General features: G+C 45.7%; 2 protein-coding genes across 3 annotated transcripts in view; one reads left to right on the forward strand and one right to left on the reverse strand.

Moving 5' to 3' along the window:
- FLRT1 (fibronectin leucine rich transmembrane protein 1) overlaps window positions 1–27,201 on the reverse strand; it is a 176,579-nt gene that overhangs the window by 140,407 nt on the left and 8,971 nt on the right. The window lies entirely within an intron of this gene.
- The window catches only part of LOC146045057 (ADP-ribose glycohydrolase MACROD2-like), a 123,331-nt gene continuing 113,378 nt past the window's right edge, over window positions 17,249–27,201 (forward strand). The window contains exon 1 of the mRNA XM_083163750.1: window positions 17,249–17,336. Coding sequence (XP_083019876.1) covers window positions 17,291–17,336 — 46 coding nt within the window. The 5' untranslated portion in view covers window positions 17,249–17,290. The remainder of the gene's footprint in view (window positions 17,337–27,201) is intronic.

Below are 27,201 nucleotides of genomic sequence, written 5' to 3' on the forward strand. Positions count from 1 at the left end.
AGTCCTCTTGTCCTATTCTGCTTTCTATCTCTATCCCTACAATGTGACTAGTGGCATCCTGTATAATGGGTCACCCAAGTCCTCTTGTCCTATTCTGCTTTCTATCTCTATCAGTACAATGTGACCAGTGGCGTCCTGAATAACGGGTCACCCAAGTCCTCTTGTCCTATTCTGCTTTCTATCTCTATCCGTACAATGTGACCAGTGGCGTCCTGTATAACGGGTCACCCAAGTCCTCTTGTCCTATTCTGCTTCCTATCTCTATCCCTACAATGTGAATAGTGGCGTCCTGTAAAACTGGTCACCCAAGTCCTCTTGTCCTTTTCTGCTTCCTATCTCTATCCCTACAATGTGACTAGTTGCGTCCTGTATAACGGGTCACCCAAGTCCTCTTGTCCTATTCTGCTTTCTATCTCTATCCCTACAATGTGACTAGTGGCGTCCTGTATAACGGGTCACCCAAGTCCTCTTGTCCTATTCTGCTTCCTATCTCTATCCCTACAATGTGACTAGTTGCGTCCTGTATAACGGGTCACCCAAGTCCTCTTGTCCTATTCTGCTTTCTATCTCTATCCCTACAATGTGACTAGTGGCATCCTGTATAATGGGTCACCCAAGTCCTCTTGTCCTATTCTGCTTCCTATCTCTATCCATACAATGTGACTAGTTGCGTCCTGTATAACGGGTCACCCAAGTCCTCTTGTCCTATTCTGCTTCCTATCTCTATCCGTACAATGTGACTAGTGGCATCCTGTATAACGGGTCACCCAAGTCCTCTTGTCCTATTCTGCTTCCTATCTCTATCCCTACAATGTGACTAGTGGCGTCCTGTATAACGGGTCACCCAAGTCCTCTTGTCCTATTCTGCTTTCTATCTCTATCCCTACAATGTGACCAGTGGCGTCCTGTATAACGGGTCACCCAAGTCCTCTTGTCCTATTCTGCTTCCTATCTCTATCCCTATAATGTGACTAGTGGCGTCCTGTATAACGGGTCACCCAAGTCCTCTTGTCCTATTCTGCTTCCTATCTCTATCCGTACAATGTGACTAGTGGCGTCCTGTATAACGGGTCACCCAAGTCCTCTTGTCCTATTCTGCTTCCTATCTCTATCCCTACAATGTGACTAGTGGCGTCCTGTATAACGGGTCACCCAAGTCCTCTTGTCCTATTCTGCTTCCTATCTCTATCCGTACAATGTGACTAGTGGCGTCCTGTATAACGGGTCACCCAAGTCCTCTTGTCCTATTCTGCTTCCTATCTCTATCCCTACAATGTGACTAGTGGCGTCCTGTATAACGGGTCACCCAAGTCCTCTTGTCCTATTCTGCTTTCTATCTCTATCCCTACAATGTGACTAGTGGCATCCTGTATAATGGGTCACCCAAGTCCTCTTGTCCTATTCTGCTTTCTATCTCTATCAGTACAATGTGACCAGTGGCGTCCTGAATAACGGGTCACCCAAGTCCTCTTGTCCTATTCTGCTTTCTATCTCTATCCGTACAATGTGACCAGTGGCGTCCTGTATAACGGGTCACCCAAGTCCTCTTGTCCTATTCTGCTTCCTATCTCTATCCCTACAATGTGAATAGTGGCGTCCTGTAAAACTGGTCACCCAAGTCCTCTTGTCCTTTTCTGCTTCCTATCTCTATCCCTACAATGTGACTAGTTGCGTCCTGTATAACGGGTCACCCAAGTCCTCTTGTCCTATTCTGCTTTCTATCTCTATCCCTACAATGTGACTAGTGGCGTCCTGTATAACGGGTCACCCAAGTCCTCTTGTCCTATTCTGCTTCCTATCTCTATCCCTACAATGTGACTAGTTGCGTCCTGTATAACGGGTCACCCAAGTCCTCTTGTCCTTTTCTGCTTCCTATCTCTATCCCTACAATGTGACTAGTTGCGTCCTGTATAACGGGTCACCCAAGTCCTCTTGTCCTATTCTGCTTTCTATCTCTATCCCTACAATGTGACTAGTGGCATCCTGTATAATGGGTCACCCAAGTCCTCTTGTCCTATTCTGCTTCCTATCTCTATCCATACAATGTGACTAGTGGCGTCCTGTATAACGGGTCACCCAAGTCCTCTTGTCCTATTCTGCTTCCTATCTCTATCCATACAATGTGACTAGTGGCGTCCTGTATAACGGGTCACCCAAGTCCTCTTGTCCTATTCTGCTTCCTATCTCTATCCCTATAATGTGACCAGTGGTGTCCTGTATAACGGGTCACCCAAGTCCTCTTGTCCTATTCTGCTTCCTATCTCTATCCGTACAATGTGACCAGTGGCGTCCTGTATAACGGGTCACCCAAGTCCTCTTGTCCTATTCTGCTTCCTATCTCTATCCCTACAATGTGACTAGTGGCATCCTGTATAATGGGTCACCCAAGTCCTCTTGTCCTATTCTGCTTCCTATCTCTATCCATACAATGTGACTAGTGGCGTCCTGTATAACGGGTGCTGCTCACAGCCTTTGTGCTGCTGCCAGGAAGAGTGCGCTACATTAAATATGCAACATATTTCTGACAAAATATAAAAAAACATGTGTAAATAATAGAACTTAACATACTCATAAGTGTTAGTTGATTTTGTTCAGTTATCAAGTTAACGCGCTCTCTCTCCTTACAAAGTGACAATTAGCTTTTATAACAGCCTGGCAGATGCTGGTGATTGTAACAATCACCATGTCCACACTTTCCAGCAAAATGTTCTTCCAGTTTCCTTTGAGGCACTCCCACATCTTTGGAGTCTGTTTGAGGCACATTTCCCAGCATTTTATATAACTTCCCACAATGGTTCATGCATAAAAAATGATAGAGCAGCAGCACAGAAGACATTACAATCCCAACGACTGCTCTATGTAACACTTGCATCATTTAGATGAATCTCTGTCTATGTCACTTGCACCTGGCAGACATACATGGCTACGTGTCACACATAGAGAGCAAAGATTCCAGTTCTCCACCTGCGTTAGTCAGTGGTGGTTCCTACCTTGATGTCAGGGGGAATGCCACTGGCTGCAAAGCCATTCCCCCCCTCTGGTGACACTGCTGCTGGTCCCCGCTGCAGTAGCTTCCTCGGTACTGTGCATGTGCTGGCCCCCAGCTTTTATGGGCTACTGCCGAAGCTAACTATTAAACTGAAACACGGTCCCGGTCCCTATGCAATGCAGAGGACAGGCTCCGAGACCAGGGCATGTGCAGTAGTTTCCTCGGTACTGTGCATGCGCTGGCCCCCAGCTTCTATGGGCTACTGCCGAAGCTAACTATTAAACTGAAACACGGTCCCGGTCCCTATGCAATGCAGAGGACAGGCTCCGAGACCAGGGCATGTGCAGAAGTTTCCTCGGTACTGTGCATGCGCTGGCCCCCAGCTTCTATGGGCTACTGCCGAAGCTAACTATTAAACTGAAACACGGTCCCGGTCCCTATGCAATGCAGAGGACAGGCTCCGAGACCAGGGCATGTGCAGTAGTTTCCTCGGCACTGTGCATGCCCCGTACCCCAGCTTTTATTGGCTGCTTCGGCAGCAGCCCATGGAAACTAAAAACACGGTACCAGCGCCTATACAATGCAGATGACAGGGACCGGGACCAACACATGTGCAGTATCGACAGGTCCCAGTGCCTGTCATCTGCATTGCACCGGGACCGTGTTTTAGTTTCTATGGGCCAAAGATGCATCACGAAGCGAGGGAACACCTCCCAATTGGATTGCCTTGGGTGACTGGCAAGTCGGACTTCCAATAGGAAGTCACTGGCAATCACAGTGAAGCCAGTGCAGTCTCACCGACTGTTAGTGTGTGTTTGCCAAGGCAGAACTACCATTGGTGCAGCAGGTGCAGTGTACCGGAGTCCCTGAAGACTAAGGGGCTCACTGCTGCCCATCACAATCTTCATCCCACTGCTTTTCCCTGTCGCACTCTGCCTCTCCCTTTCACCTACTGCCGTGTATTGTGAACACACACACACACACACACACATACATACATACAATTCCTAATGGAGTTAATTTCCATCTTGCCCTTCCGAGCAGATGGCTACTAGGGAAAATTGATAGATACAAACACAAATCTCCCTTTGCGAGCTTGTATTATAAAAGGTTTTTTGCGTCCAGTAATTGAAAGGACTTTCTCATTTATTTAATTCTTCTCTAATTCCGAGGGGGGTGGAATGGAATGGGTTCTGAGCAGAAATACACTGACATAATCTAGGAGAGCTACGGAAAATCTGTTCAGTTTTGTAAATAGCAAAAGTATTTGTACAGTGTTTTTTTCTCACACAAATAATATACTCTCCCCAATGACGGGACTGTGAAGAGAATTCGCATTCTTTCGAGTCAACCTAACCCCGCCTTGCGAATGGTGGTATGCCGGCCCACCATTCGCAAGGCGCGTTCCTTCACACTAGTTGTGAATGGATGTTTTACATAAACATCCATTCGTAGCCTGCAGGGGAACACCCACATCCAGTGGCGTAACTATAGCTCCGCAGCCCCCGCGGTGGCGGGGGGGGGGGGGGCAGAGAAACTGATGTGGAACGTGCACGCATATGTAAGGGTGCTCTGAGTCACCCTTACATATGCGTGCATGTTCAGAAGGAAGTGGGCGGGCAGCTGACATCCGGTGATGTCATCTGCCTGCCCTTGGCGCACATGTCACAGCCTCATTAGCATGAGAACGCCCATGAAATTCTGGGCGTTACCATATGCTAATGAGGCCGCCCCATGCCCCTCTGCGCCCCCCACCTGCTGTACTGGGTGTGTTCACCCAGCAATCTGACTATTGCGCAGTGGATGCATACACCCTGCGTATGGACATGCGCAGAAATACAACACCGCTCCCTGGGCGAACGAACAGACCTTAATAAGGTCCTATGGCCGAGTTCATAACAAAATAAATGATATGTTGGGAGTTCTTTCAGTGTGCCATAATCTGAATATGTGAATAGAATGTTTGGAAATGTACATTAAAAAGCTTTTAGTATTTGGCGGTCTTGATAAGTAGGGTGGTTTTCCGCTTTGAAAGACTCACAATGACTAATACCATGCCAGTGGGTAATAACTGGCACACAATACGTTTGGGCTTCTGTGGTATTTTATGCAAATTTTAGCACAGTTGTCATGATAAATATTCATTATTTGTTTACACCCCCAGATAATATTAAACAATCATTACACATATCTCTGTCAACTGCTATGTTCTCCTGGGCATTCACTTATTCACACATTTGTAATCCATATGGCTGAAAACATTCAATTGAGTGCGTGAAAATTGTGATGCTGTTTCTAAAGCCTGGAGGAAGAAGGTCAGGGCAGACAAGCAGATAGCGTCACACTCCGCCGCTGTGAATGAACGCCTTGTATAGCAGTGAATAATTGTGAGCATTGTGTGCTGAGTCACTAACCCCTCTGTTGCTTCTATGCTGCTAGTGAAGGCAGACACTATGTAAGTCAGTGTAACACAACAGCACACTGCTTCTGGGTCAGCGGAGAGTGAGACACTAAGGTGTAGTACAGACTATGAACGAAAGAGATAAATGGAGGTGACCAAGTACAGAGTATATAGGGGGTACAAATAGAAATGGGATTATGTTATTACTAGGAAATAAAGCTTAGAGATCGCAAGGCCAGAAGATGAGGCAACTTTACTGCACAGGGAGATGGTAAAGAGAAGCACAATTCACGTGGCATGCCTGGGAAAGGTTACATCAGTATTGTGGGCACAGCTGGCATTGTGTAGTAAAATGACAAGTCAGGCAGCAATGCTCTTTCTGCTTCAATTGTTCAGCCGCTGTGCCCTCTAACACGGGCACTGCACATCATTTTTTCTTCCTGACATGCCCAGCCATATTAGTCCTCAGATACCCCTTTCACACCAGAAGCAAATTCCCCGGTTGAAGCTTTTCAATCAGGGAATTTGCTGAAAAAAACGGGTTTTACTTTAGTGTGAAAGGGTCAACAGGGGTCTTAAATCCCGGCACTCCGAGTCTGCTCTTGACCAGGGTCGAAGTGCTGGGATCAGCGGCGTAACAAAGCAGGCCCCCCCCCCCCCACCACCACCACCCTGGCTGCCCATACCCCTGCATATTTACCTGTATTCGCTGCGCTGGTCCCGGCTCCCCTCCTGGCTTCATTCTGATGCTATGAAACACGGACCATCACAAAATGTCCGCCCCCATACAGCAGACAGTTTCAGAGAACAGTCTGCTATATGGGGGCGGACATTTTATTATAGCCCGTCGCAATAGCATCAGAAGAAAGCCGGGACCACCGCAGCAAATATAGATAAAGCTGCGGGTGATGGGGCATTACAATAGCACCACAGCCCCCCGGCGCCCGCACTTACCCAGCGCCTCCCGGGGGCTGCGGTGCTGTAGTTACTCCACTGGCTGGGATTTAAGACCCGTGTTGACCCTTATACATCAAAGAAAACCCTGGTTTTTCAGCAAATTCCTGGATTTAAAAGCTTTAACCCGGAAATTTGCTTCTGGTGTGAATTGGGGCCAAGCTTCACCCGGCAAAATGACTCGGCTGTCAAAAATGCCAGGCAATTGCTGGGTGGCCGGTGTGACAGGGGTAAGAGCTGACCTAAGGAGCATTGTCTTGCCTAACCATATGTATTACTGCCCATAACTGTACATACATAGCAGGTATTGGCACAATAGCCTATCAAGGCCATGGCTATTACTATTTGCCCACTAGGTACAGTATTCAAGGCATGCCACCAACTTCAGGATTGAATTATTTACAGTACGGATAAATCTGTATATGTAAATAATAAGTAAACATGTAAGTAGCTGCTACTATGCACATCTGCAGTTTGATTGGGAAAAGGCGACGTATATTAGCTTTCCCCACATCGATATATCCACCTCTGCCTTTATCTGCAATTGTAATTAATTGAACCCTAATCAATAGCCTTTCCTTTTATTGACTTCATTCAGCTAAAGAGGTCAGTCTGTATATTGCTTACTCTCTGCATGCAAAATAAGCTACTCGGCCAGTGCTATGTATTCTATTCTATACTATGGGTACATAGCAGGGGAAAAGCTGGGGAAATTTGTAATGCTAAAAATTTACTTTGTTCAATGTTTCTAAATCGATCACATTTAATATTAATGTTCCTTCGTTGATAAGCACGGTGCTGCAGCAAGCTTCCCCTTTTGTGTGGCACCCTTCCCACATTAAATACTTGGGTGTATACCTCTCACTGGGAAACTCTGATTTAGTCAGGTTGAACTTTGACCCACTTCTCCGTGCTGTTAAATTAGACACTTCGGGATCCCTCTGCGGGTTTCTTGGTTAGGACGCATTAGTATTATTAAAATGAATATCCTTCCTAGTTCAAAGATCTGCATAAGACTTAACAGTATTTTTTTAAGGGGGAAATAAAAAAAATCCCAAGATTGAAACATACTATCTTCTGCAGGTGTAAACATCAGGGGGGACTTCAACTTCCTAACTTTGGGCCTGCTTCGCACCTGATTGCTAGGCTGCATATATATATATATATATATATATATATATATATATATATATATATATATAATGAACTATTATCACAAAATACAGCTAACCCTCTAAAGATGCAGTTTCTGAAGTTTGGTCCTTCACCACATATGCACCAAGATCCTGAAGACAATAGATTCCAGGGATTTGATGCTGTAGGCTTCAGTTACACAATAGAATGGACAAGAGCTGCAGGCTATAAACAGTGGATTTCCATTGAGCATAGCATTCTACCTGCCCCATCGACGTAATCACTTGGGTGCCTAAACCACCCAAATATCTCGCCCACATTGCTGTGTGGGAGGGCGCATATGACCCTTATGAACTATCATCACTACCTTCTCTTGTTACCCATCTCTTTCTGACCTTGCCCCAGGCCTACAACCCCTTTCATTCTCATACTAGCATGCTTACGGTCTGCTCCGTCTCGGTCAGCTGGTGGAGGATGATACGGTACGTCTTCCTTTTTTCCTACTTTTCAACCTATATGCAGCTTGCTTAATGGAGAGCTCTGGCAATATTTCTGAGTGAAGCACTTCTTACAAAAGCATCTTCATGTGGCTTTGATCTCCCGAGTTCTTCTCTATTTGAACCCGTATGTACCAAGGAATACTCTTTCTGATGTATATAATCTCCTGACCAACATACAGGTTAACTCCCTCCCTACTTTCATCTCCACTTAACAAAAGGAAGTAGGATGCAGTATTTCGAATGGGCGATGAATTTTTTTAAATATGTACACTCAAGGTGCTTTGCAAAACTCTTCAGTCATTGAGACAAATTTTCAATGATTATACATTGGTACAGATAGCCCAGTGTTCTTAGCTATAATGTTTCCAGGTGTGCCAAACTGTTGTTGGCATTGTTGACAAATGTCATCTTTAGTTGCCCAATAGAAGCCTTCTATAGATGCCTATAGAAAGCAGCACACAGCCTGTATTATATATATATATATATATATATATATATATATATACTTAGATTCCTGCATCCTGCATGAGGCTCCCGTTTCGATCATAAAGCTCCTGCTGCCCTGCTTTGTACCTCTAATCTCCCGGATTCTTCAGATTCTGCTAGTGGTGCTACTAAGGCCTTTCCTTGCAAAGACAAATATCAAAGGACAGCAAGAGCTGTCATTTGGGATTTTCTTCAATATTTATTATTTGTGTGTGTTATTGCTTTTTGTGTGCAGGGGAATGCCCAGAGTTGTTATGGGGATGCCCTGCTACCACCCCCTGCCCACCCGCTTCCCTCCTCTCTTTCTAAGAGTGAATGGCTTGGCGAATGTGAAACTTAACACAGCTGTACTACGCTCCCCTCGGCCCCCAAACATCAGGGAAGGTTCCGAATTGGCCCTACAGTCTCTGCATTGGCTAACCTTAACAAATCCACTATCATTATGTACATAAATGATATATGTTATTTCTTTCATTCTCTATATCCATATTGTTATAGGATATTCTGTCATGTTATACTACTAACTACTGTATATGTCAACTTTACACTGATCACACCATGATATTGGCTATTCTCTTTTAATCTGGTTTTATCTTCTCCAGACTTTTTCCAGAATTCAGCACAGTGACAGCTAACATTTACCTCATATTAATGCACAAATCATCCCCTTACTAATATCATGAGAGCAGATTTGAGGACAAAGAGCTTGTAACATTAAAGAGGGATTACATTGGATAGATTTCCTCTGGAGGATGTTATTGCTTGTTTGTCTGGGTCATAGAACGGGTAACGTATTCTAACATTTTGCGTCCATATGCAGGGGACAAACAGTATGTCATTGCCGGCACTGCATATTAAGAAAAAGAATGTCCATATTATAAATCACTCAGTTATGAACCTAAAACTAATGTATGTGCCACAGTGTTGTGGGATGGGCACATTGGAAACATGCCCCCATGTTATGCAGGGCATATAATAGACACACTTCTGCCACCCTGCAGGGGGAGGGGCCAGCGAACAAGTCTCTTTCCTCACTCATCTTTTTTGTCCTACTTTCACATTTTCCTTGTTAAATACAAAATCGGATGACAGAGTGATAATTAAACAGAGGAAGGTGCATTATTGCTTGATTACATTTTTATTGGCAGTTTAATTGGATTGTTAGAGGCCCCATGGGAAGCTGTGAGGTGCACAGGAAAGGATGGATGATGCTGTGGAGTTGTTCACGAGATGGAGGCAGGGTGTAGACAAATAATAAGTGTGACTGATATCATAAAAATAAAGTGATTCATTAGCAAAAAAAAATGATGAGATAGATGATGAGAGATGAAGAGGAAAATTAAATAAAAGGTTGGAGAGATGAAAAATGAAAGCGCAAAAGTTCTTTTAGAATGTATTAGTTCTGACATTCTCACAATGAAGTCTTCAGAAAATGAGATCAGTCCTCACCATGCATTATGTCAGCAGGGATTTACACTGCAACCATTGGCTGCTGACCTGTGTACATACCATGGTGGCAGTGTCTTAGAGAGTGGTGTGACTGTCACTGCCAGACACAGAGTGTGCCATTGGTGTAGCAAGGTGCAGTGCACCGGAGCCCCTGCCTGAGGACTAAGGGGCCCACAACTGCCCCTGTCATTCTCTATCTGTTACTCACTGTTTTTCCCTGTCACACTCTGCCTCCCCCTGCCTCTCTCTGTCACCCACTGTCGTGTTGCATATTTTAAACTTGAGTTGGGTTGAGGGGGCAAATTATATTATTGCATCTGGGCTTACCACCCACATATTCCGCCACTGGCCAGGCAGTAAATCAGCTGCTTCTCAGAAGATGTGTATAAGGAACAGGCTGGTATTACCTGTGCTTTACTAACTACAGTATAAGTATATGTGTCGTAATTATGTAGTAGATTATGAGCTGGCAAATATCCACCTCCAGACAGACACCTCTGATGTGCAGGACAGAGCTGCTCGGTAAGGCATGCATACAGCTCAGTGAGGTATACTAGGATCACACAATAAATAGTTATTTACTGAGGAAATGTAACAATGTAAAGGTGCGTCCAAGTCAAGAAGACATTCGTTGTGATAGGGAGAGTGCAGGTTGCTTTGGGTTATTGGACATTTGCATTTCATTAGTTAAGACACTGCAGTCAGGCTGCGAATTAATATACAGCATGGCAAAACCTGTAGTTAGGGTACTTGCTATAATATCCCGGTTAAGCCCAGTACACACAGTTCGATTTTTATTTTTTTTCTATTCGATTTTGCTTATATAGTCAAAATCTAATCAAAATCCAATGGGTTTCAGCCGCATTCGATCCCAATTGCATCAAAATTGAATACAGAAATAGACTGTGCAGGCAAGACTATATAGTACAGATCTGTACTATATAGTCTAAATCGAAATAGTACACTGCACCATGAGATTCGATCCCAATCGAATTGTGATTGAATAGAAAATAAATTGCACTGTGTGTATGAGGCTTTTAGGTCTAGATCCTAGTTGGAGAAAGGACCTATAATGTCACAGGGGGAGGAGCAAAGTCCTAACATTGGAGGCCAAATGGACCTTTGTGGGTTCGCTTCACTTCGCTTTCCACGTGGTTACTAAAGGCAATAGGTGGTGGCATGGATATTGAAAGTACGATGCCACCGACCTTGCTCCTCCCCTGGGTATAAAAGGTCCTTTCTCCCACTTAGATCTAGCAAATACCATAATATCCCTTTAATGACAGACACATATAAATGTAGACTTGAAGTCAGCCAGCCCCAGAACTCATGTAATTCATATATGCCCGATTAAAGGTTTATTATGGTAACATTACCTGTTAACAAGCACAGAACACGGGTTTCAGTTGCTATTAATGTAATTCATACTTCCCAGCAGGCCCAATTTCTGAAGCTTGGAAGGGGCACTTCTCTAGGGGGTGTGTCCTTGCATCAAATGGACATGTCATGTTCAGATCTGGGCGTGGTTTGGTCTAGTTTTCCAATCAGGAATATTGTGCAGTATCTCCAGTTAGCATATTGTGGCAGTCATATTGGCACTTAATGTATTTATATTGAGAATTACACACCTCATACTGAATAAAAAATAAATACAGTTTACGGGTCACTGGAGATCTTCAGCTGTACCGTCTCTGGATGAAATAACTGCTAAGATCTGGCATATTCATTCAATGGAGTACATAACTAGTATCTTAAAATGTTCTTCCGCAAAATTTATCAAGACCTGGGAACCCTGGACCTCGTATTTCAATATACCCCCAGCCTTTCACTAGAAAAACCAGTCGGGTAGGAACCCCTTCTTTCCGCCCCCCCCCTTCCCCTCCCTCTTTTTTTCTTCTGGTTTTCCTTCTCTCTTTCACCCACCTTTTCTTTCCTATTAACTTTCTAAAATTCTTTCTCATTATGGTTTCTGTAACTTATAACAGTATTTTTATGTAATTTTATATGTGTATGTATGCATGGATATGTATATATAGAAGTAGATGTATGTATGTATGTATGTATGTATGTATGTATGTGTATATATATGTAATTTATGTATGTATGCATGTATGTATGTATGTATATATATCTTGTAATATTTATATCTGTTTATAAGTATTATATAATATCACCCTTAAAACCAAAAAGAGATGCCTCTATATTTGGTCCAGGTTGTCGAACCTTTACATAGATCCTTCAATATTGTGTTGATTGTACTCATTTGGACTGTTATAATGTCTTTATATCTTACATTCTTTTTATGTTTTTCATACATGTATCCTTGGCATCTCATTAATAAAATTTGTTTGGGAAAAAAAAAAACCAGTATAATTACAGATTATAAAATATGAACAATATGGCAGCACAACCACTTTATAGTTAACATACAGTATACAGAAAATATAGGGAATACAGAACCAGAGTATACAGTATTCTGAGGGCTACAGAAAATACACAGAACAAAAACTGATATTGGAATTACACCCAGTCCCAGTGTACAGAATAAGAACATATACGGTTCAATTCGCAGTGAGAGCAGTCAGAATGGTTGTGGGTGGCTTCAAGGGATAAGTCTTCAGAGGCTGAATTCTGCCTACAGTCTGTGGAAGTGTGAGCACAAATCAGCTACTGTAATGGGCTGGTGTGCCAGGTAATTGAATTCACCCATAGTGAGAGTTATACCTAGTAGAAAGTATAAGAACCAATGATGGGAATTGTATGTGTGTCCAAATTGGACATTGATCTTGTCGCTCAGCAGCGTCATCCAGTATGTCGAAAGCTCTACAACAGACTAGACTAAGAACAGTTACTAAGAATAATGCTAAGCAGATGGAATACAAGCAGGTACTAAGATTCATTCCCAGCATGCTAATGATGAACAGATACTGACAGATTCATCCAGCATACAGAACAGGATAAAGTGGAACTTTACAACCGCCCCATATTAATAATAGCTACCATGCTACAGGTTGTCAAAATAAATTATTTTACAATGGTTTCCTGTAGTATTTAGTGATAAGGTACAAATCTATGCTGTTCGTGTTCTCATTTACTTTAACAATCCACAGGCTAATCAAAATGAAAGCAGCCAATGGAAATCAGCCAGCAGTAAGTCAGATATGGGAGCCTGTCACAGTCTGTGCAGCTGCCCTGCTAAATCTTATTGGTGCAGAAGGAGATTTCTCCTGTCCCTCTTTCCAGCAATACAGATGGAGATAACCACACACAATTCACCCAGTTACCAGCCTAATTGCCGCACTGGCCAGATCTGCGCATCTCCACAGACAATAGAAAACAGACACTTGGTAAATTTACTAAAGTGTGAGTTTTTACAAGTGATAGATGTTGCACATAGCAACCAATAAGATACTAACTATTATCCTCTAGAAAGTGCTAGATAAATAATAAGTAACATAGTAATTAAGGCTGAAAAAAGACATTAGTCCACCAAGTTCAACCTAATTGTTTTGTAACTACTGACCTGACTAAAGGCCCCCATACATTAGGCCGACTTGTCCTAGGGACAAGTCGGACCCAATTTACCTGCGAGCTGCCCGGCAGCTCCCCGGGAGGCTCACATACAATTTGGCACTTGATGTGCCATTTTTTTTATGGGATAAATCGCATGCGATTTATCCCATGTAAAAAAAAACCCGGGGAGCTGCAGGGCGGTGAGGAGTAGTGGGGGCGGGCAGCGGCAGTGGTGGGGGCGGGCAGCGGCGGCGGCGGTGGTGGGGGCGGCCAGCGGTGGTGGGGGCGGGCGGCGGGTGCGGTGATCGCTGCTGACCTGGCCGGGCAGTGTACTTACACATAGCAGCAGCGGGGACGGGAAGCGCAGTGGCGGCTATTAGATTTTTAAAATACTTGTCAAATGACCGACCGCTCTCTGATTGGCCGGAGAGCTCTCAGCCAATCAGAGAGCGGCCGGTCATTTGACAAGTATTTTAAAAATATAATAGCCGCCACTGCGCTGCCCGTCCCCGCTGCTGCTATGTGTAAGTACACTGCCCGGCCAGGTCACTCGCCGGCGCTCAGGGACCTGCTGCCCGCCCCACTGCTCCCCCGGTGTCTGCATGCATATGCCTGTCAGGTGGCAGGCATATGCATACAGGGAGGTCGGACGTGATCGTATGTACAGACCGTCCGACCTCCCTGATCCGGTCCGATGCGCACGGGACCGCGCATCGGATCGGATCAGATATCACACACCTACGATTTTGGGCCGATTTCACCCGATTATCGGCACAAAGTGCCGAAATCGGATGAAATCGTCCCAAAATCGCATAGTGTATGGGGGCATTAAGTCCTATCTATAGGATTCCCTTAGTGGCCAAAAATGTATCCAGTTTTGATTTCAATTTATTAACAGTAGTCGCTGTAACCACCCCCACGGGCAATGGGTTCCAGAATTTTACTGCTCTAATGGTGAATGGTGAATTTTACTGCTCTTCTTAATCCAGTACGGAATTTATTTTCCTAGAGCCTCAGTACATGCCCACGTGTCCTAAGTATATGCCTGTTAGTGATCAAATCATCTCCCAGTTCCATATGATTCCCAATCCTGTATTTCAACATACTAATCATATCACCTCTCAGCCTCCGTTTCTCCAGTGAAAACATATTCAGCCTGGTTCATCTATCTTTGTATTTTAGTGATCTGAGACCTTTTACTAACTTAGTCGCCCTTCTCTGTACCTGTTCCAATTCATTTATGTCCTTTTTAAGTTGCGATCCAAGTGTGGTCTCACCCAGAGGCAGAACTCTGGGAGGCAATAGAGTTCTCTACCGCCGGGCTCCAGCTCCCATCGGGGCACCGCTCCTCCCCTGCAAGTTTAAATCCATGAATTGAAAGCCATCTTTATTGCTTCTGTGGCAGAGTTCTGAAATATGTGTTTTCTATCTAGCTATCTAAAATTCATAACAGGCATATACATATTCTGTATAATGTTGTATGTGTATGTGTGTGGGGGGGTGGAGGGGCACCAATGTACATCTTGCCTCCATGCATCTGGGACGAACTTACGCCACTGGTCTCACCAATGCCTTGTAGAGAGGCACTATCACATTGACATTCCTTGAATCCATTCCCCTTTTAATGCAAGCAAGTGTCCAGTTTGCTTTTGCAACTGCAATTGAGCAGTGTGCACTATTACCCAATTTTTCATCTATGATGACCCCCTGAAGTCCTTCTCTACAGCAGAATTCCCTATAATAACTCCATTTATCCTATAAGTAGCTTGTTCTTTTTTGTTCCTATACTGAATTACATTTATCAACATTAAACTGCATTTTCCACCTCTCCGCCCAACTTTCCAGTTTATTTAAGTTACTTTGTAGTGTTTCCACAGCCTCTCCTGAGTTAATTTCCTTACTCAATTTTGTGTTGTCCGCAAATACTGCAATTTTCTCACTATGGGGGTTATTCTAGTCCATTCTTTCTGACAAAATCCTTCTTAGATGGACAAAACCATGTGCACTGCGGGTGGGGCAGATGTAACTTGTGCAGAGAGAATTAGATTTGGGTGGGGTTTTTCTTCAAAGTGAGATCTATATTGAAGTGTAAAATCATGCAGTCAGTATTTTCCCTGCACAGAAACAAAATAACTCACCCAAATCTAATTCTCTCTGCACATGTTACATCTGCCCCCCTGCAGTGCACATGGTTTTGTCCATCTAAGAAGGATTTTGTCAGAAAGAATGAACTAGAATAAACCCCTATGTCACCAATATCATTAATTAATATATTAATTAAACAAGGTGGGTCCCAATATTGAAATTGGGGTTAGAAGAAACTCTTAGCGCTAGTAAGATAGGGGTTCCCCTGTTCTGAGTAGGAGGATATATCCCCTAATCCCCAAAAAACATGTACACAAAAAGGAAAGTATACTCTGAACTTGGCGCTCTTCTTATGGACACTTTAAGATGAGAGAATATAATCAAAGAATACTCCCCTTATTTTGTTTATTGATTGGTAATCCTCAATGGTAAAAAAATCGGCTTTCTTCCAGCTTTGCTCTCAGATTTTCCTTTAAGTTATAACATAAGAAAGAAAAGGCAAATGTGTAGAATAGTCCTGACAATCTTTATCTTTCATATCACTGAGTCAACCAATTGCGTACCGGGACTCACTATTTAAAAAGATAAAACAAGGTTTCTTTTCAAAATCAGGTAGCGTACCCTTACTCACGGTGAGGTAAGAAGTTCCAATACAGTTGACCCTAAAGCCCATACCCATTGCACACATGCTGTCTGACTTATCAGATGTCAGGTTCCTGGACATTGTGCTTTATTTTAAACATGTTACTGTAGAGAATCCTCTGTCATGGAGGACAAAGATATGTAGATGAGTATGTACAGAAGGGTCTAGTAGATGTTATTACCGAAGCTCATTGCATTGCTAGGCGGGATAGTGATAAAGTACTACATGTACCTCATCTACAAACTGGCACTGTGTCTGCTGCTTCTGCAGAATAGTGTCATTGACGCTCTATATGAAACGTACCATGCTCTCTGCGGCTGCCAATGAGTGTTAGGAACAAGGAATCTGCTGCATGCTTGCTAATGAGACAGATAACAAGAGAGGTAGGGAGGGGGAGAGGTAGAGACGGAGGGAAAGACAAGAGTAGAATAGATGAAGAAAGGGGGGGCCAGTGGCATAGTGGATAACAGAAAGCAGGGCCTATAGGTTGGGAGGGCAGATGAGTATTTCTAGGTATGAGATACAACTATATGATGATAAATACAAAATACAGATAATAGCTATTATCGGGCTGTACTATTATAGCCCAGTTTTCCATGCAGTAAATGTCCCTATTCTGCATGGAAACACATAGATTCGGTGAAAAATGATTGCGGCGTTGAAGCACAGTTATCTGGGTTTTTGGTTTCAGCTGCCTGAAGAAGGAATAACAGCAGCCCCCCCCACCCCCCCCCACCCCCACCCCATCCCCATAAATGCAAGCGCTCAAGGCTTATAGGATAGCCTCAGGGGGATCTATTATCCACAATTATTAACCACGACTAATTGGATACCCCCTAGATAGCTGTAATAGAGGTAATAGTTGAATAGCTGTGAGATAAATATGACTTGATAATCAGATGCATAGATATCACAGGCAGATGTGATGAATAAGAATGTTATTACAGAGATTGTACACAGGGCCGCCGAGAGGCAGGGGGGGCGGGTACATTTTACCTGGGCCCGGGCCTGCCAGGGGGGCCCGGGTCCCGACACACAAAAAAAAAAAAAAAAAGGTTTTTTTTTTTATAAAAGGGGGCGTGGCCACGGGTCCGCGATTAGGCCACGCCCCCGAATTTGCCTAAGCCCGGTCAGCGATGGCTCTCCTGCTCCTGCTCCTGCTCCAAGTTCCTGGTTCAAAAGGTAATGCATGGCTATGGACAGGGGGAACAGACAAAAAGTGTGTGTGTGTGTGTGTGTGTGTGTAACAGGCTGTGTATGTATGTATATATGTGTGTGTGTGTGTGTGTGTGTGTGTGTGTGTGTAACAGGCTATGTATGTATGTCTATATGTGTGTGTGTGTGTGTGTAAAAGGCTATGTGTGTGTGTGTGTAACAGGCTATGTATGTATGTCTATATGTGTGTGTGTGTAAAAGGCTATGTGTGTGTGTGTGTGTGTGTAACAGGCTTTGTATGTATGTATATGTGTGTGTGTGTGTGTGTGTGTAACAGGCTGTGTATGTATGTATATATGTGTGTGTAACAGGCTATGGGCGGGATTCTATATGTCTTACCGCTGCGATGCCGGGACCTTTTAGCCGCCGCTATCATCTCCGGGTATGCTATATGATGCGGGCGATCTGTGCTTCTCTCAGCACTTCCGCATTCCCGCTGGTATCGGTGCGCGCTGCTCTCCTCATACACTTGTACTGGAGTGGCGCGCGCACCGTATGCTATATTATCCGACGCTCTTTCCTTAACTGTGTTACACCTCGCCACTTTTACCAAGCGGAATGTGAGTGACATGGGTGTTTACTGCGGTGGGATGGAAGCTTGTGCTCGGCTGGATGCACACAGGGATGGGGGAGTTATTAATCCACCCCAAGTCATTTTCTAGCTAGCTTATTCTGGCAAGGAGATAGATTTTTATGCATGAAATAGAAATATTTATTACTAATGGTTTCTGTATTTTAACTTATAGGAGTCCACCTCACGTGACCGGCGGCGTCAGACACAGGACAGTGCGCATGTCCGCCCTGCTCTAGTCGGGCGCATGCGCAGAGTGGAAAAAATTTTTACGCTCCTCCACCACTGTAACGCAAACTGCTAGCGTTACAAGACACAATATAGCATACAGAGAAGAAGGGTGAGATAGCGCATCGGAAACAGCGCGAAACTAGCCCGGTAATTTGCATATTTCGCCGCGCATTATATAGAATCCCCCCAGTGTGTGTGTGTGTGTAACAGGCTATGTATGTATGTCTATATGTGTGTGTGTGTAACAGGCTTTGTGTGTGTGTGTGTGTGTGTGTGTAACAGGCTTTGTATATATATATGTGTGTGTAACAGGCTATGTGTGTGTGTGTGTGTGTGTGTGTGTGTGTAACAGGCTATGTATGTATGTCTATATGTGTGTGTGTAACAGGCTATGTGTGTGTGTGTGTGTGTGTGTGTAACAGGCTTTGTATATATGTGTGTGTAACAGGCTATGTGTGTGTGTGTGTGTGTGTGTGTGTGTGTAACAGGCTTTGTATATATATGTGTGTAACAGGCTATGTGTGTGTGTGTGTGTGTAACAGGCTATGTATGTATGTATGTCTATATGTGTGTGTGTAACAGGCTATGTGTGTGTGTGTGTGTGTGTGTGTGTAACAGGCTTTGTATATATGTGTGTGTAACAGGCTATGTGTGTGTGTGTGTGTGTGTGTAACAGGCTTTGTATGTATGTATATATGTGTGTGTGTGTAACAGGCTATGTATGTATATATGTGTGTAACAGGCTATGTATGTGTGTGTGTGTGTGTGTGTGTGTGTGTAACAGGCTATGTATGTATATGTGTGTGTGACAGGCTATGTACTGTATGTGTGAAGGAACAGGCTATGTGTGTGTGTTACAGGCTATGGCCCTCATTCAGGTTGGTTCGCTCCCCCGCACGTTCACACAGGGGAGCGATGTTGTGCATGTGCAGCCACTTTGTGTGAGCGGGTGTGGCAAACCGATTATTTGCCGCCCCAATCGCATGCAGCAGTGTGGACGTAAGCGTGGGGTGGTGGATATGGGTTGCGCCGATGGGAACTCCCATGACGTGGGTGCCGGGGGAGGGCAGCTGATGTCACCGGATGTCAGCTGCCCGCCCTCTTCTCGTACAGGAGCGCCACAGATCTAAGACAGCAGAGACTGACTTAGATCTGCGAGCGCTTGAGAAATGATTTGATGGTCGGCGACCGCACTGCCCTGCACACAAGCTGCAAATCGATGATTACTGTATGTAAAACATCCGTTCGCATGCGTGAAATCTGAGGTATTTAGATAACCCGCAAAGCTGCAAATTTTGCAGCTTTGTGGTCAATCAGAATGACCTCCAATGTGTGTGAAGGGAACAGGCTACATGGGGCCCATTTATGATGGATCATATATGGAATGCGATCTGGGTGGGACCATACTGCCCAGGATTACATGAGATTAAAGAGGTTTAATGGACACAATCCCCCCTCTACCTCCAGGTGCACATACCGCTGGCCATCACAATGCAGCTGCTCTTGGCGCCGGATCTGTAGCTTTGGGGGACACAGCAGATACCGGCAGCTCAGCTCTGCGATACTGCAAGTAGTGGCATCTGCTGCTTCTTGCCAGCAGGTTGAAAGAACTGTTGCCGCTTTCCCTGCTGCATGTGTGAGCTTGGGATCCTTATACTCCAGAGGCGGCACTTCAAATGGGGATGATCGTGCCAGCCACAGATCTTGGAGAGAGAAGCCGTGGGCTGGCCACCCCTGCTGTATGGCATAGGGGTCTGGGAAGCGCAGGGGGGCAGAGGGTCCCTGTGACGGATGGGCAGACAGCAGTGGGGTCCTTGCGGAGGATGGGAGCTATTACCTAGTTCCCATCCTCCGCAGGGACCCTGCCGCTATCTGCCCATCTGTGGCCACGACCCCTTACTCCCATGGGAGCAACCCATATCCACCACCCCACGCTTCTGTCCACACTGCTGCATACGAACGGAGCGGCAAGTAATCGATTTGAATTTTGGCTCATTCTGTGTAGCATAATGTGTAAGGGGCAAGTATAACGGGTCTACTATTGTGTTGCATAAAGGGTATATGGTGTGGTACACACCCCTATATCCTTTAATGGCCACACCTCTTTTCTGTTGCTCGCCACTCCAGGGGGGCCCCGTGACGCTGTTGTACCAGGGCCCAGGATTTCTCTTGGCAGCCCTGATTGTACATAGCTATGAAAAATGGTTGTATAGATCTAAATAGACCAGATAGATATGACACAATGGCCCTTATTCTGGTTGGTGCGGTAATGTCTGCGTGCGGTCGGTCCGCCGATGTTTTGTGTCTGCGCATGTGCAGAGGCGTCTCTGCGCATGTGCGAACGGGACGCACGTCCAAATTCCGCATGAAATGTGTACACTACGAACAGGGGGTGGAGAGGGGCGTGAAGGGCTATTTGGGCTCATTACCATATGCATACGCCCCCGTTTCATGGGCGTTCCCATGAAAACGCTGGGCGTACGTATGGTAATGCGGTCGTGACGCACGTGTAGGGGGCGGACATATGACATTGCCGGATGTCAGCTGCCCGCCCAGATCCCTGCTTTTGCACAGAGAAATGCCCGTGTGGTCTGAGGTTGCGGGAGCTGGCGGACCACTCGGTCCTGCATTCGATGGTCTGCGACCATCAAATGATGGGGGAGGTTCCCTGAGATGGAGGAGGTGTATTCATGAGAAATACATTTGCGGTCCGTTCGGACAGCTTCTTACCGCATTCGGACGGAGTGAGCGATCCGTACGAAAGGCGGGGTTTAGGACGCACGGTCCTGGCCGCATATTCAGCTCCATCCGCACAGACCAGAATAAGGCCCAATGATAGCTAGATATCAGATACTGGGCTCTATGTATTTATAATGCATAGGTAGTATTATAATTTATTAATATATTTGCATCTCGCTGTAATACTTTCTGATATAGCGCCAGCATTGACTGAGTCTCTGAGTCGGAGTAGTCCTGTTCTGTGTTGGCGGAAGCCTAAGGCTACTGACAAAGAGTTAACATGAAATATTGAACTGCTGCACAGCTTTCCAACACAGTAAACCCGGGGGGACATCCACTGGTCCCCATTGGCGACAGTGGGGACCTTATTGGTAAAACCATTAGGGGAACTTTAATGGGTGCAGGGTGGGCCTAATTTTAATGTGGTCAGAGTGGCTATTGCTGCTGCCTCCTTGGAAACAACAGTTATAGCGCTGTATGGTAATGCAACATGTCATGATGGTGCTGTGTAATAGGAAGCAGCATTAGATCATTAACTTAGCATTGTGCAGCTTGGGGCACCCATGGTGTCATGCAAGTCACCTGTAGCAGAGGTCCCACCTCCACCTAAATGGCAACAGCGTGCCTTCATTATCACAAACGAATGCCATTGCCTCACCACCCACCATACAACAACAAACTGTAAATCACTGATCACTGCGTACATGGTGCAGCTGCAACTACACCCGAATAAGGCCTGGTGTGGTGCTCATCGCACACCATATACTTACTAGAATCCTCAGTGGCCTGTGTCACCCACCCTGCACCCAGAAAGAAAGCTTGACCTCGTGTGGCATATTTTTTAAAAGTCTCAGAAGATAACAAAAGACCCTGTCATTCTGCGACCACCCTTGTTATCATTTTTGGCGCTGCCGCTGGCACAATATCTAGAGAGGATATTAAGGGACTGATTTATCAACAACCTCAGATGCAGATGTGCTACATACAGAGACAAAGGGGCAGATGTATTACGCCTGGCAAAGAGATAAACTGGAGTTAAATTGCAAGGAGATAACGCACCAGCCAATCAACTCCCAACTGTCCTATTTCAAACACAGCCGATTGGCTGATGCGTTATCTCCTTCCACATTAACTCCAGTTTATCTCTTTGCCAGGCTTAATACATCTGGCCCACTGTGTGCAAAATAAGTGCTGTCCATGTGATGCCAGGCCGCAGTGATATTGGGGTATTTAAAAAAAAATGTTTTAACAAACGGGCCCCTAAATATTATGTTATAAGATAGATAGATACATAGATATGTATTGGATATCTAAAATATGAGAGATGTTAGGGGGGGGTACACACCAGGATGACTAGGGCCCGATCCCATCAATTTAGATCCATTTCCGACCGAATTGTGTGGTGATCGGGCCCTATTCTGTCCCGGTGTGGACCGATACTGATCCGATGCGCGGTCCCGCGGCTCGGTCGGTCGTTCCTCAGATCCTACCTACTGCAGGTAGGATCTGAAGGACGACCATACTCCCGGGTGCGGGTCGCCATTGGCTCGGACCCGCTCACAGTGCACATCGTGAGCGGATCGTGGCCACCGCGTCATTGTGAGCGGGTCGGAAGAAAACACTGACGACCCGCTCACGATGTGCATAGTGAGCGGGTCGTCCTGGTGTGTACCCAGCCTTAGGGATGAGAAAGTGCTATATGAGTTATCGATGGATTCCATCTTTGTCACAGGTCCCTATGGGTAGGGCGATATTATCCAATTTATTCCGTATTTCTTTCAGACAGGGGTAGGGCTTAATGATGTGAATTCCTACATTAAGCCCCACATCCTGTACACAAACCCACGACTACAATGATTTTCTAACCTTTTACTAGGAAATGGACGGGATGCGGGATTGTGTCCTAATCTTCCAGGGGTTTGGGAGACTGCCCTCTTCCCGCCTGTCGTCAAAGTCCTCTTCTCTTCACATTTCACTCACAGCTCTCCTATACTCAAACACTCAGTGACCATCTTCGTCTGCATACTCATCTCCATCATTGGCCTCAAGCCTCTAGTTGTATGTTTATTGAGTCCTCACTACTTATATTTAAGCTGTTATGTGTATTGATCTGTGGCACTCTTTATTTGTACTCTACTTTTGTTATTTATTTAATGTTATGCCAAGTTTTGTCTCCCTGTATTGTTTCTTTGTTCGGCGCTGCGAAACACTTGTGGCGCCTTATAAATAAAATTATAATAATAATAATACCAGAAAAATTGAGAGATGACCACAGTTATCCTGCAAATCTCTGTATCTTGGCCAGCTAAGCATTATGCTTTTATAGTTCAATAAATATATATTATTTGATTTAATTATATTGTAGTGCAAATTTGCTTTATCAGCGCAGTGTTTCCATTTAGTAATGTAAGTCTTCTCATGTGACCCACATGAGTGTCTGAGTCAGGGTTAATAATTGGATGTGTGTACACTGACACATCAGAAACAAAATAGTACATATATGGTTTATATATAAGGCTCATATCTAATAATTAGTGCCTAATAAATTGAGTGTTCGTGTTTGGGAGATCTCTGTACAAACTGCACTTCCAAAGTGATGAGACTGACATAGCGTGTGCAGATGGCTGCGGCACATAACCAAACAATACTTGGACTGACCTACCAAAAACAGGCAAATCATATAGTGATCCTGCACAGAGATGTACACTTATGCATTGACAGCTGCAAGGGTGTACAGCTAAAATATGCTAATACTGTCACCGATTGAAAATGTATTGAGACACCCACCGACAGCCTCGCAGATCATGTGGTTATCAGACTTCCTAGTAGCCCTATGGTCATGTAGCATGGCTGTAGGAAGTAATACCCTGGATACCCTGGAGTAGTTCCTACTACATACAAGATTGCAATTGCAGGCTGAAACACAGCATCCACACACGGCCCTTATTTGCCATCCACTTTGCAAATAAATGCTCCATGCAACCGCTGCAGGAAGATGATCACAGCACATGTGCAGTGCGACTCAGGCGCTTCGGCACTCGGCCAATAACTGTTCAACTGGGAGAAAGACTGCATTGTGTACATCTCTGATCAGGCGCATTGGCCCAGGAACTAGTTACCATGGGGAGGATGGAGAAGCATGGAGGGTGTACAGAGAGAGTATACTTACAGCTATGCAGCTATCCATCTACCTAGCTAATATGTATTCATTCCAGGGTTGCCGACCCTCCCGGAATTTGCGGGAGTCTCCCGAAAATCGGGTCCTTCCTCCCGGCCCCCGGAAGGGTGGGCAACCCTCCCGGAATCAGGGGGACCCCCACTGAGCCCCCCGATCGCGGCATTTATATGCCGCAATCCGCGGGTCTCAGGGGAGGGGGCGGAGCTAAAACGGCACAATCGTGACGTTTTAGCCCCGCCCCCTCCATGGATATTAGTTATTTAGTCTATTTCCCGTAATGGGGGCGGGGCTTAATGACGTCACGGTTAAGCCCCGCCCCCAAAAATCGTAATGAAAGATTCCTCTCCGGGCTTCTCCCGGAGAGGATTTTCTGAAAGTCGGCAACCCTGATTCATTCTACTATATGGGTCTGATTCTGGTTCACTTGCAAAGGCAAATTCCTTCTCAAATGGACAAAACCATGTGCACTGCAGATGGGGCAGATGTAACTTGTGCAGAGAGATTTAGATTTGGGTGGGGTTTTGCTTCAAAGTGAGATCTATATCGCAGTGTAAAAATAATGCAGCCAGTATTTACCCTGCACAGAAACAAAATAGCTCACCCAAATCTAATTCTCTCTGCACATGTTACATCTGCCCCCCTGCAGTGCACTTGGTTTTGTCCATTTGAGAAGAAATTTGCCGGTACTCTTTACTTAGAAGGGCGCCCACGATTTTGATCGTGGGCATCGTTAGTAAAAAATCTCGGGCATTGAATGCACTAAAAAATCGGGTGCGATCAACCGACGAGATGCCCGAGATTTCCCATAGGGAACAATGTTAAATGTCTCAATTGACCCAATTTTCCTGTTCAATGCCTCAATTGACCCGATTTTTCCATAGGAAACAATGTTAAATGGGCCACAGAGGCCAAATAGGCACCCTGAAGTGTATAATGGCCACCCGAATTGTTAACGCCACCCCACGATCAACGTCAACCCGATGCGTGGCGAGCGCAGTGAGCCCGCGAGGGGCGGCGGTACGCGTCCTACGACCTTTTCATACCCCCACTATCCACGTCGGCGTGGAGTTGAGAATAGAAAGTGTGGCGAGCGCAGCGAGCCACCGAGCCCGAAGCGTGGCGAGCGCAGCGAGCCCCGCGAGGGTACGCGGACAGCTGTGAAGCCCGCGAGGGGACGCGGATACCTGTGAAGGTATCCGCGTCCCCTCGCGGGGCTCGCTGCGCTCGCCACACTTCGGGCTCGGTGGCTCGCTGCGCTCGCCACACTTTCTATTCTCAACTCCTTGCCGACGTGGATAGTGGGGGTATGAAAAGGTCGTAGGACGCGTACCGCCGCCCCTCGCGGGCTCGCTGCGCTCGCCACGCATCGGGTTAACGTTGATCGTGGGGTGGCGTTAACAATTCGGGTGGCCATTATACACTTCAGGGTGCCTATTTGGCCTCTGTGGCCCATTTAACATTGTTTCCTATGGAAAAATTGGGTCAATTGAGGCATTGAACAGGAAAATCGGGTCAATTGAGACATTTAACATTGTTCCCTATGGGAAATCTCGGGCATCTCGTCTGTCGCATCGCACATGATTTTTTAGTGCATTCAATGCCCGAGATGGCCGAGATGGGCGCCCTTCTAAGTAAAGAGTACCAATTTGCCTTTTGCGGGTGAACCAGAATAATGGCCACTGTACATTTCTGGTCAGGTGCATTGTGCACATCTTAGATTTACTCAGTGTACATAGGAGAAGAGTCCGAATCATCATTATTGAATGTTGTTATATCTGGTTATCAAAGATAACAAATAAACAAGAAATGAGGCGGGTGAAATAATTTTTGCAGTGCTGCAGTTATTTCATATTTTATAGCAATGATAGGTAGATATTAAATATAGGGCCTAATTCTGGTTCACTTGCAAAAGCAAATTTTCTCTGTAATGTACAAAAACATGTGCACTGCAGGTGGGGCAGATGTAACATATGCAGAGAGAGTGAGATTTGGGTGTTATTTTGTAATTGTGCAGGTTAAATACTGGCTGCTTAATTTTTTTAGGTACTCTTTACCTAGAACGTCGCCAGCGATTGAAATCGCGGTCGTCGTGGGTAAAAATCGCGGTCATCGCGGTCATCGCGGGTAAATCGGGATGGCCGCGATGCCCGCGATGACCGCGATCACCGCGATTTTCCCATAGGGAACAATGTTAAAACGGCAGATTGACCGCGATTTTACTGTTAAATGCCTCAATGGACCCGATTTGGGGCCAAATAGGCCAAATTAACCCTTAAATGTCCCCCCAAATTTTTAACGCCACCCCACGATCCACGCCAACCCGAAGCGTGGCGAGCGCAGCGAGCCCGCGAGGGGCGGCGGTACGCGTCCTCCGACCTTTTCATGCCCTACCATCCACTAGGGCATGGTGTGAGAATATAATAGTGTGGCGAGCGCAGCGAGCCACCGAGCCCGAAGCGTGGCGAGCGCAGCGAGCCCCGCGAGGGGACGCGGATACCTTCACAGGTAGACGCGTCCCCTCGCGGGCTTCACAGGTGTCCGCCTCGCCACGGACACCTGTGAAGCCCGCGAGGGGACGCGCATAACTGTGAAGGTATCCGCGTCCCCTCGCGGGGCTCGCTGCGCTCGCCACACTATTATATTCTCACACCACGCCCTAGTGGATAGTAGGGCATGAAAAGGTCGGAGGACGCGTACCGCCGCCCCTCGCGGGCTCGCTGCGCTCGCCACGCTTCGGGTTGGCGTGGATCGTGGGGTGGCGTTAAAAATTTGGGGGGACATTTAAGGGTTAATGGGCTCTGTGGCCCATTTAACATTGATTCCTATGGCCAAATCGGGTGGATTGAGCCATTTAACAGTAAAATCGGGTCCATCGCGCCTTTTAACATTGATTCCTATGGGAAATCGGGAGCATCGCGTCGCGGGCATCGCGGGTACATTTATGGCCGGCCGCGACGCGACCGACACGATTTCCATGTTTAACATTGGTTTCAATGGGAAATCGCGGGCATCGCGTCGGTCGCGTCGCGGCCATACATAAATGTACCCGCGATGCTCGCGACGGGCGCCGTTCTAGGTAAAGAGTACCTTTTTTTACACTACAATATACAGTA

Source organism: Crinia signifera, chromosome 11 (assembly GCF_055691185.1).
Source record: "Crinia signifera chromosome 11, ASM5569118v1, whole genome shotgun sequence".
NCBI lineage: Eukaryota > Metazoa > Chordata > Amphibia > Anura > Myobatrachidae > Crinia > Crinia signifera.